This window comes from Peromyscus leucopus, chromosome 17 (genome assembly GCF_004664715.2).
Source record: "Peromyscus leucopus breed LL Stock chromosome 17, UCI_PerLeu_2.1, whole genome shotgun sequence".
Lineage (NCBI taxonomy): Eukaryota > Metazoa > Chordata > Mammalia > Rodentia > Cricetidae > Peromyscus > Peromyscus leucopus.
In genome coordinates, this window is record NC_051077.1 from 12,368,426 (window position 1) to 12,380,429 (window position 12,004).

Below are 12,004 nucleotides of genomic sequence, written 5' to 3' on the forward strand. Positions count from 1 at the left end.
TGCCAATCAAAATGAAGACATTAAGTCAAGCCACAAAAAGAAAAGGCCTGATAGCTTAGCTGACAGTAAGCATGAGAGAAAAAAAAAAGATAGAAGCGAGAGAAAAGAAATAGACAGGTGCTGCATTCTTCCACGTCTGAGGAAGAGAGAATAGATCCTTCATTGAGAAACTCACAGAGAAGGAAAGCAGTTTCCATCCTTTGGCTAAGGACAAAATTACTCTCAAAAAAAAAAAAAAAAAAAGTACCCAAGGAAGATACACATAAGTTAAAAAAAAAAAAAAATGAAAACTGACAGAAACCAGGAAGTCTGGATCAGGGTTTTCTAGTGTTGTCTAGATATAAAAGCCCTAAAAAAGACTCTAGAGAACAAGTCCTTGTGTTGAATCCAGAATGTTCCAGAAAGGGAGTCACCAATCCGGTATAAGTATGTTCAGACCAACAGGGATTGTTCACATAAGATGGAAGCTGTTTCAGGAAAATTGGAAAATGCTGTGGACTTAATTATGAAGCATCACAACATCTAAGATATATCTAAGTCGACGTAAAATGTTCATAGCTTTAAATGCCTTCAGACAAATCCACCATCAAGGTTTAGAGACTAGGACCGGGAGACATAAAATTAGAGTGATAAAAAAAAAAAGTACCAGTAAAATCAAACATTATTGAAACAAGTCAATCATATCTTAGTCACTTTAAAAAGGAAAAGAGCTAATAAACCCTAATGAAACAACCTCGAAGTAAGGCCAAGGTGGAGGAAGGCAAGGGAAAATAATATCATGAGCAATTTGATTGTGCATGTGAAATTGACACATCCTTTGAAAAACAATGTACCATCGCCCACACAACATGAGGCATCAAATCACCCAGAACAGTAAACTGGATTGATTTCTTTAAAACTTTCCAACAAGGAAACTTCTTTAAATGGCTTCATTGATGTTTTCAAAAGAATACCTAATGAAAAATAGTAACTATGTCAAAAATAAAGGAGGAGATGGGGTACTTTCTACTTCTATGATGGGTCTATAATTTGAATAAAAAAAATAAATCTAGCAAAGAATTGTAAGGCAAACAAATATGACCAATAAGCACTTGAAAATTAACAAACGGAATTCGCAAAGGCAAACAACTGTGTGCCTTTAAAGCAGTGGTACACAGTTCAGGCTGATGCAGTGAACAGTGGCATTAGAGAGAGCCCAGGTTGGAGGTCTCCATTCAGTCCCTCCCCTCAGAGCTGGAGGAACACTGAAGAAGCAGGGGAGGAGGAATTGTGGGAGCCAGAGGGATGGAAGATACCAGGAGAGCACCACCACAGAATCAGCTAAGCAGGGCTCATGGAGGCTCTCAGTGAATGAAGCGGCAATCACTGAGCATGCATGGGTCTGAGCTAGGTCCTTTGCTTATATGTTATGGTTATGGTGTTTTGGGGGGACCCCTAACAGTGGGAGTCAGGGTGTCTTTGACTCTTTTGCCTGCTCTTGGGACCCCTTTTCTCCTACTGGGTTCCCTCACTTAGCCTTAATGCGAGGGTTTATGCCTGTCTTATTCTAACTTGTTATAACGTGTTGGGTTGATGTCCCTGGGAAGCCTGCTCTTTTCTGGAGGGAAACAGGTTTGGGGGATGTGATGGGGGGGGTGGATCTGGGGCAGATGGGAGGGGGGAGTGGAAGGAGTAGAGGGAGGGGAAGCTCCAGTCGGGATGTAGTTTATGAGAGAATAAACAAACAAACAAACAAATACAAGATTTTCTCCTCTGATAAAATATTTAGGAATTTTTGAAACATGGAAAAAAAGGGGGGGGGACTGGGTAGCAATTGCATACCAGGGCAACAGCAGCATCATAGTCCTCTCTGCATACCTCCCCTGGAGAGAGGGCTCCGATGGAAGCCGGCTGCTCCTCGAAGCTGTGAAATGAACACGAGTATATTGGAAAGCAGCGTCATTCATGTCCGGAGTCTCCATAGGGTCCAACACTATTAAACACTTACTGTACTCTAAGCTCTACGCTGCTCAGGGTTGCACAATTTAAATCTATTCCCCAAAGCTTCAATATTAAGAGTATTTCAATGTGTCAATTGGGAATTTCATAACTATCTAGGAATAGATAAGTATAAGACCTAACCATCTTTTGAGAATGTCATTGCTCTAGTAATGGTAGTTTTCAGTCTGATTCCATATACTCTGTGTGCATACATATAAAACTTGGAGTATCTATTTAGATAGAAATCCCTAAAACTTCAATGTCATTCATTTATCACTAACAGTAAAATAGATCTTTATTTAAAGATAAAAATACTAACTAGGTGATTAGTTAATTAGACAAGAAACAGGACTACAGAGATTTAGAACAGACATACTCTCTAATTTTCCATTATTATTGAGGATTTTGTTCTGTTATGATAGGAAAATGGAGCCGCTGTGCCCAAAACAGCAGCTGCAGCTACCAGTACTCTATTACACATCACATCTTTGGTACTTCTGTGATGTTTAATTAAAGCTGTACACTTTGCCTCACATTGGTCCTAAGGGAGAAAGACTTCATAGGTTCCATTTTGTTAGTCATGCTATCCAAGAAATTAGAAAAGAATACATGTAAAACAAATCTGTGTTTCTCATAATTAATATGTCATTTGAGCTGCTCCTTCAATGTTAGTAGACACAGAATATACGCTTACACAAATAAGTATGAAATATGTAGTTTAAGGTTCTTTTTCCAATTTAAAAATGCAATAAGTAAATCTGCAGGCCTCTTTGGGAGAGAAATTATGTTTTCCTTTGACCAGATTTCAATGGAATTTATTATAACAGTCAGTTTGAACTTGGAGAACATCTGGAAAGAAAAGATAAAAAGATAAAGGAATTTTGTATGACTTAGAGCATCCCTTGAAACACTTATTTAACCTGGTGTTTTTGGTTACATAGTGTCTCAAAGAGCTCAGCAGAATTTAACTGGCACTGATTCATATCTGTATTTTTACAGATTATATAAACAAGCTTGCTTTTGAAAACTCACGGTGTTAACGAGGCCGATAACCTGGATAACTTTCTGTGTCACAATTTTATCATCAGAGCCCATGTAAGCAAACTGGAAAACAAAAAAGCAATTTTGAAAAAATGAATGGATCTAAATACACAAGTACATGTTTTTAAACATACAAATGTGCTGTACTCTGAATAAGCAATAAGGCTACATTCTAATTGAAATTCATAAAATCGATAATAAGGAAATAATTATTTTTAAATATCCAGTAACATGAATTTTGGTATCATTTCATACATGGTAGACCAGGAGCAAGATGGCGCCATGATGACTCCAGCCACACTGTTTCCACAGAGGGACCAGTGTCAACAGATGTGCACACCAGCCCACATTCACAGTAGCTGAGGAAGCCAGGCATGACGCCACAATGGCTGGTAGCTGTAGAGCCATAAGAAATAAATGGTAGAAATACTCAGGTTGCTGGAATGCGTGTCTGTAGAAGACCGGAAATGAGGTCTGTAGAAGAGCCATGCATGAGGCAACTGCAGAAGAGGCCTGGGAGGGAGGGGGGAGGGTGACGCTACAACGCGTGTGATATGAAAACACAAGGAAGGAATACTAGAGACAGACAGATTCCAATGGGTAGAGGAAGAATAGAGGAGGGGCGAGAGGCAACCCAAACCAAGGATGTTTTTTAAAGCACACAGAAAGCTACTAGCTTATCAGCTCAACATCATAATTCCAGAAGAGCATGAACAGAGGTAACCTGCTAGTGTGGGTAATACTGCTCCCAGGAGCAATAGGTTTTGAAACAAAAACATTCCAATGTCAAATGCCGATACCTCTGGTGCCAGAGGCTCCCAAAAGAAGACATATGATTGCCATTTTTCTTGGTTGCCCATGAGAAATAGGTACTAAAACTCTATTGCTGAGAAGACCACATACTTTGGATACAGGACACAGAGAAATCAAGCAGGGACGGAACGGGAAGCTCACCGTGCGCTAGCTAGTCCCCCCCCCCACAGTGTCAGAAGGAACTATGTAGGCTCCTGCAAGACAAACGTCTTCAGCCATCTTACCCAGCTGGGGGCTCTAAGTGCTACAGTACTGACCTGTCAGGCAAGACACGGCCAGGGGTACAGTAAGAAGAAGAGGGGGGGTCAACAGAAGTGGGAGGGAGGATGAGACAGGGTGACGGAGGCAGATATGGTCACAACACACCGTATACATCTAGGAGATTGTCAAACCGAACAACATATAAGAAGACTAGGACACACCAGCTTCTTATCCACGACAACATCCATCTCAATGTACTGTGGTGATAACTTGGTAAATGTAGTTTTCTGAAAAACACGTAACATGAGTCCTGAGAACCGGTTTTAAATGTTATCTCCTATTAAAATTATATTTATAGATAAGATGAAAGATATCTGCTACAAACTATGTAATAAGGCTGTTTTCAAACACGAAATTTCACTGCCATTCAGAGGACCTCCCAGCACAGAAGTGCTGTGGTTAGCGAGAACTTTCAGCTGGACATCTCAAGCTGGTTGAGAGCTCAGGCATCTCCATTTTGTAATATTTAAAGTGAAGTTCTAGGTTTCTAACAAAAAGCCTTGTTTTCCTTGATGCTTCTGATAATTTCAAACTATCCATGGAGGAAAATATTTTTGCTAACACGTGGGAGGAAGCTGATTTAGCGAACCATGTCCTTCAGAAAAATACTACCAAAGTTTGCGGTTGATAGCATTCACTAGAACCAGGCAAGCTACCAGGCCAGCTTGTGGGTCTTGGCTAATGGAAAGGTCTATTTTACCTTATGTAAGCCACTGAAATGACCTATTTTTGAGCTGTCATAAAAGAGTTAATACTTTCATCATCTAAACGACCTGAATAATTGAAGAAACATTCTGTGCCAATTATCTAAAAACACACCCATTTAAACTGTCTAGTCCTTTCAGTTCTGTGTTCAGATCTCCTTGTTTCTGAGATTAATTACCTAAGGTTTTGCTGCACTTGTGTCTAATTGCAACTGTAACTCCTCTAGCTATTAAAAGATGACACAGGACCTTCATTGAAAAAAATAAAACCATGTTCAGGTGTACTTCGAAAGCACTTTTCATTTCATAAAATGAATATACTAAATGAGTTGAAAGACTGAATGAACACTTACCTTCCAATTGCTTCCAAACTGAAACTCTGAAACTTTATACCAATTGTCCCCCTCATTCTCTTCCAAGACAGGAATCCCCGGGTCTTCGTTTGTGATCTCATAGATCACGTGCACAAACCCTGACATGGCCTCCACGGGTTCAATTCCATAGGAGGAATTTGGGAATTGTATTGTTCCCCTGGATGTGAGAACAATCAAAGAGAAGTCATGATTCAACCAAATCTATAATATTCTAATGGCAAAGTTTGGCTGGAATTTTCTGAAGACCAAAGTAATCTTTGTTTGTCTACTTTACCCGTATTTTCTTCAAGGCTATACCAGAACTAGACCTCTGTGCTAGGGGATACATATGCCTGCCTATTACTGACATGTAAGAGATCAGGTGCAGGCATGGATGTGTACGCTGAAACAATATTTCTCTCTGGTGTATATGTGTTAGCTCTCTGTACTAGGTTGTAGAAGCTGCGGGCACTCTTTCTCTTAGTCGTGGGTCCTGCTGGTCATTTCTGTTAGCTTGATACAAACTTAGACTTAGAGGGGATTCTAACTGAGGAAACGCCTCTATCAGATTGGCCTGTAGACACGTCTGTGGGGTGTTTTCTTGATTAATGACTGATGTGGGAGGGTCCAGCCTATTGTGAACGGTGCTGTCACAGGGCAGGTGATCCCGGATCATATAAAAAAGCATATTGAGCCGGGCAGTGGTGGCGCACGCCTTTAATCCCAGCACTCGGGAGGCAGAGGAAGGTAAATCTCTGTGAGTTCGAGGCCAGCCTGGGCCACCAAGTGAGTTCCAGGAAAGGCGCAAAGCTACACAGAGAAACCTTGTCTCGAAAAAAAAAACAAAAACAAGAAGGAAACAAAAAGAAAAAGAAGAAAAGAAAGAAAGCATATTGAACTGATCAAGCCATGAGGAACAATCCTCCAATGTGGTCCCTACATTAGTTAGTGCCTCTAAGTTCCTGTCCTGACTTCCCTGGATGATGGACTTGTAAACTATAAGATGAAATATTAAACCATTTCCTCCCCGGGTCGCTTTGGTCATGTTGCTATTGTCACAGCAATGGAAACCCCAACTAACACAGATCCCTTATCTATGACACACCTGACTCTTCTCAGATACCTTGGTCCTAAAGTATTCGTGTGGATGAACTGAAGAAAATACACGCCTGAAAATGGCCAATAAGCCAAAGTCTCTGTTATCCTCAAGCATGCTCATTTATTCTGGGAAATCAAAAACAGCACTGGTGGAGGCTCAGGCAGAATGAAAATATTGATTGGTACCCCCCACACTCAAAACAGACCACAGTCTCAACTACAAGGGCCCATAAGGATCCACACATGCCCTCCCCAGGAAAAGATGCACAGCCCTATTTTCTTAGCAATTTGGGTTTATTTCTCAGAGAATTTAAGAATGAAGGTGAATATAGAATGAGAAATATGGAGAATTAATTCATAAGATGGCATGATATAATGCTGGCAAACTTAGTCTCTGCTCCAGCTATTTCGATGTCAGTGTGCCGGGAGCTAGAGTTACCTGGGAAGAGAAACTTCAACTGAGGGAATGCTGCCATCAGATTGCCGATAGGCAAGTCTGTGGGGTATTTTCTGGATTAATGGGTGATGTGAAGGGCCCAGTATACAGTGGATGCTGCCACTGCTGGGCAGGTGGTCCTGAGTTGCATGAAAAAGCAAACTGATCAAGTCACGGAAAACAAGTCAGTATTCCTCCATGGCCTTTGCTTTGGTTCCTGCCTTCAAGTGCCTACCCTGACTTTCCTTAGTGATGGACTGTTACCTAGAAGAATACGATGAAACACACCCTTTCCTCTCCAAGTTGCTCTTTGTCATAGTCTCTCTCGAAGCAATATAAACCTAACTATGATAAGATCTTTAAATAATGTACAACCTGAGTCCAGAGCAAACGTTGAGTGTCACAAGAGAATTTGGAAAGCCGGCAATGTATCCACTATAAGTGCAACTTTCCTGGAAAACAAAATTGTACAAATGAAAGCAGACAGTTAACTCATTTTTAAATATGCACCCAAGACATGCCATTCATATTTATTGTGTACCTACCTTAATACTTTGGCATGATAGTCAATTACCCAAGAAATTCACATCAAGTAGAAAATAGCATCAGAGTACGTTATACAAGTCCAATGGATGTATAAAATAATACTAAAGTAATTAGAGATTGTTCATTTTTAAAAAGAAAAGCCCAAACAACAAATCTGTATGGAAGAAACCTTAAGGCTTACCAGAAAGGACAAAGGTTGAGTGTGTCGGTCACCATGCTCGTCGTAAGTGTAAAGCACCGCAGTTGGAGCGATAACGGATCTATGCAAAAATCCCAAAAACATCTTCCAATGGAACAAACGTAAAAGACAACAGCCTCTATATGCAAATTAACTGAGTACCTGTCAGCCTGCTATCTCCTATTGTCTAAATAGTTTCCTGTCACTGGTAATAGCTTTTTGAATAGAGCAAACACTAACATGCAGTTAATGGGCAACTCGGAACAGTAGATAACGCAAAGAGAAATGATGTAGGCCCTGATGTCCAGGGCCTTCGGAATCTTTGTCATTCATTGACATCAGATTTTGTATTTGAATCTCTAAATTAGAATGTGGGACTAACACCAATTTTAAACGGTTCTCTTGGTCTCACTACAAATTTACGATCAATTGGCTTGATAAGTCCAAGTCCTTGTTGCTACGGCTTTCCTCCCCATTTCCTGCCCCCTCCATCATCTTTAGCTTCGCCTCCTCCTTCCTCTCCTCCTCCTTCCCTGCCCCCTCCATCCTCTTCTTTCCCTCTTCCCCTCATCCTCCTGCTCTTCCTGCTCTTCCTTCTTGATACAACTCTGTAGACACAACAACTGAACCCAAATTCATTGCAATCCTCCTGTCTCAACCTCCTAAGTGCTAGGTCTACAGTTCTTAATAACAGGGGTCAGAAATTTCTTCCATACTCTCCCACCCCAGTAAATATTAAAGAACTTGATACCATTCCTACCAGCCATGATTCATACCCTCCATGCGGCTCCTGCTCACATCTGCTTTGCCCGCTTACTCCTTTTCTTCATGTGGGTTACTTTTTATTTCAACAAAAGCCCTTACCCCTGTACCACAGATTCCATCCTGTGCGTGCACTGAGCTAAGAACCATTTCTCTCCTGTGACTTCTCTATCATGGTTCCATAAGCTTCTTACCCTTGTGCCATTAGAAAAGTTGTTTCCAAGGGACCACCAGCCTACACAATCCTCACTGGGTGTCATGCTCCAGCACTGCTCTGTCCCGTTTTAATTATCAACAGATTATTTTTTTTTTATCAGAAGTGTCATCTAGACACACATCTTTCCCTTCTAGGTTTTTAACCACCCTTAAGAGTCTGTGGAAAACGTCTAAAACTAGTTTTTCAAATCCGAAAGGCACATTCCTGGCCATAACTGTACTGATTACCAGATACTCTCTGAAACAAGGACCACTCCATCCAATATCTACATTTATTATACTTCCTCTTCTGCCTCTTGTCCTCCTCTGCTTCTTCAGCCTCATCTTCCATGTTAGCTACACACTTTCCTATGTCACCCCAAAGTATTGAACTTTCCCAAGGCTTATAACACTTTCTGTATATGTATTCATTAATAATAATAATAATAATAATAATAATAATAATAATAATCATGGCTACTGTTTACTATGAAGCCTATACATCTGTTGAACATCATCAGAGATTTAGCCTTATATATACCTCTCCTGTGGGAAATACCGCCTTGGACATAAGTACTCCGTCTTCCTACAAGTATCTCCCTGGTTTATAATCATCACGTAAACACACAACCATCTCCCCCATTTTCTTGAGCAACAGCTGAATTATCTGGGCTCTCTCGCTGTTTCTTGGTTGTTCTACGGATTCTACCTTGAGGTCTATGGAATCTGTCTCCTCGTGATGTCACTGATGGCCCATCCTCATCAGCCCCTTACACTGATCACCTGACCCAGGTGTACGCACAGTGCATGCACGTGTCCTTATACACTGGCCTTACACATCTTCTAGGATTTATCTCCTACTAACTTTTCCAAAGCCCTTTATCTCTATCCTTTATCATGTCACAACTTACTCCTATTCCAAAAAGCCTTCACTGACTTGCTAAGAACATTACTTATGCATTTGTCATCATATTTTAACAAAATTCTGTTTCTTAGTGTTAGTGCCTCGGACTGTATCTTCCTGTGCTATAAATGCCCTGTGTATCTTGTTTTATGGCATCGTCTAAGGGCCAGCATTCAATAGCCAGTTATACATTTGAACTGTAGCGATTATAATCATAACTCCTACAATAAAACTCAAAAACTTGAAATCTGAAATAACAAATAACTACTTACTGTTTCTTAAGATGGGCAAAATATGGTTTTTCAGCTATTTTAATAAGATATGCAATCTGTAACAAGAATATTTTTTAAATGTCAGTCACATGCTAACTTATATGTTTGTTCCACTTTATGTTTTAAAGGAATAGCAAAATTAACAAAACTATGCAAGGGTCTTTTGGCTTCCCTTCCCATGTGGATTTCTGAGTCTTCATGATTCTGAACTGAGAAGTAGGTGTTGAAGCTTAGTACCCGAGACGGACCTTCATAACACTTCTGGGCAAAAGTTTGCCTGGTGTCCCCTGGCATCTTCTGATTTAGTAAGATACTCTCAGCTCCCCCCTACCTCCAGACAGTGTGCTACATCTCACCCTCTGTATCACAGCCTCACCCTAATCCTATGCTAGAGGGACATTCTAGGTGCTTGCCACCTTTTTGGCACGTGTGAGGTCCCATCCAGGAAGTTCCTATCCCACAATGCTCTGCTGCAGGGAAGCATTTCTGGGCTCCACCAGCTCCACCAGCTCCACCTCTGTCGACCCAGTTCCCGTCATGATGTGCACAACTTCACACATGTAACATATAAAGATGATGTTGCTATTACGTGATTGTCAGGGTCCTCTTCCATATCCGATGATGAAATCTTTTCGGGAATTGTTGTCTGCAGGATGGTTTTCTGAGGACCTAAAAATTAAAACAACTGCTACCATTTTGAGATCCATTTTTTTTAAGTCTAATTGTGCATCTGTTTCTTTACATAAGTAGTTGTCTTGGGTGATTGACACATCATGTCCTTTCTCTTTCCCACTGTCTATTAAAATGTTGCTAATCCATTCTCCTTCTCTCCTCCCTCCCTCTCCCTCTCCCCTCCTCTCCCTTCCCACCGCCCTCCCTCCTCTCAATTCACAGCTAAACTCCTGAAATACAGAGCTACAGTGACAGGGAAAGCTTAGAAACCTAGACTCATTAGGAGAGCACCATCCTGAAGGAGAGGATGGTTATTAAGAAGGTGAAAATCGGGGCTGGAGAAATGGCTCAGAGGTTAAGAGCACTGACTGCTCTTCCAAGAGTCCTGAGTTCAATTCCCAGCAACCACATGGTGGCTCACAACCATCTGTAATGAGATATGGTGCCCTCTTCTGGCCTGCAGGGATATAAGCAGGCAGAACACACAACCATCTGTAATGAGATCTGGTGCCCTCTTCTGGCCTGCAGGGATATAAGCAGGCAGAACACTGTATACATAATAAATAAATCAAAAAAAAAAAAAAAAAAAAAAAGAAGGCAAAAATCAGTTTTCTCGAATGGCATAGCACTGTGTAATACCAACCACACTCCAGGGCAGCCCACATGCACAGCGTGGTGTGTGCTTCGATTTGGTACTTTTTATCTTATTGGGCTTTTGTTTTGATTTTTTTGTGGGGAGGGGAAAAGAATATGAAGTTGGGTAGGCAGGGAGATAAAGAGGAGCTGGGGAAGAGGAAAGAATTTGATCAAAATATGTTGTATCAAAAATATTAACTAAACTTTTTTAAAAGAATTTATTCAAAAAGGGCAACAGTTGCTAAAAAAAGGATTTTTTTATATAAACAGGGTTTTTTGTTGTTGTTTTTTGTTTTGCATTGATTCGTTGAGTCTTTGATTACCACTTACATAGAAACAGAAATGGGAAAGGGGGGGGGGTTGGACCTGCCACTACTAAATGTACCTCCCCCTGGGAATGGGAGGGGGAGGCTGGAGGGGCGGGAGGAGGGAAGAGGGGGATCTTTGGTATGTAAAATGAATTTTTAAAAATTGATAATTTGTTGGTGGCAGTTAATACACTGAGGCAGGCGGATCTTGTGAGTTCGAACTAAAGTAGAAAAAAGCTACACAGAAAACCTGTCCGAAAAACCAAAAAAAAAATGTATGGGAAACCCACACCAGGAAATGCTTTGCAACCAACGAGAAGCAAAGAGAAAGCAAAGCCAGTGTAATGTGCCAGCCTGGGACTAAGTGAAGCCCTCCCGCCCCTCAGACACCCTGGCCCCTCGGAAGCCGAGACTCTTGGATCTCTGGACTCACTCTGGCCGGCCTGCAGCCCACTAAGACCCGTAAACAGCACTAGAAGGAAGAACATGGCTCCCTGGATGGTCTGGAGCTGAGCTGAGGAGCATCGGCCTGGTCTGGCCGGAGGGCAGGGCGTTGTAGCCAGTAATGACTGCTCGCGCCCCGACCCCGCATGGCTGTCTCCAAGGAAACCAGTGAGGAAAGGGCAGGAGAATGGGATGCAGGTAGGCTGCCTGTCCCAACCATCCTCAGAACTGTGAAAGGAAGGCTGCGGTCTACAGTTTACTCTTCAGGCTACGGAGAGCTGGTTTTCTTTGGATCGTTTATCGTTCTTTTAAATTTCCACTTAACTGAGGAAAAGATACGCGGAAGTGTTCAGGTTACTGATGGCAGCCACGGGTCCTCCATGATAGTCTAGCATATTGCC

At 41.5% G+C, this 12,004-nt stretch overlaps 1 protein-coding gene across 3 annotated transcripts in view; it reads right to left on the reverse strand.

Annotated features, from left to right (window-relative positions):
• LOC114705758 (disintegrin and metalloproteinase domain-containing protein 5-like) overlaps positions 1 to 11,738 on the reverse strand; it is a 67,882-nt gene extending 56,144 nt beyond the window's left edge. For 2 of the 3 annotated variants that reach the window (XM_037211650.1, XM_028887828.2), the window contains exons 1-10: positions 11,593 to 11,738; positions 10,133 to 10,212; positions 9,544 to 9,599; positions 7,414 to 7,492; positions 7,062 to 7,138; positions 5,153 to 5,330; positions 4,257 to 4,322; positions 3,013 to 3,084; positions 2,675 to 2,829; positions 1,822 to 1,903 (exon numbers count right to left, since the gene is read on the reverse strand). In XM_037211650.1, the coding sequence (XP_037067545.1) occupies positions 1,822 to 1,903; positions 2,675 to 2,829; positions 3,013 to 3,084; positions 4,257 to 4,322; positions 5,153 to 5,330; positions 7,062 to 7,138; positions 7,414 to 7,492; positions 9,544 to 9,599; positions 10,133 to 10,212; positions 11,593 to 11,647 (900 nt within the window). In that variant the 5' untranslated portion in view covers positions 11,648 to 11,738. Of the gene's footprint in view, positions 1 to 1,821; positions 1,904 to 2,674; positions 2,830 to 3,012; positions 3,085 to 4,256; positions 4,323 to 5,152; positions 5,331 to 7,061; positions 7,139 to 7,413; positions 7,493 to 9,543; positions 9,600 to 10,132; positions 10,229 to 11,592 lie in introns of all 3 variants that reach the window. The other variant, XM_037211651.1, reaches the window with a different exon arrangement.
• Positions 11,739 to 12,004: the final 266 nt, after the last annotated feature.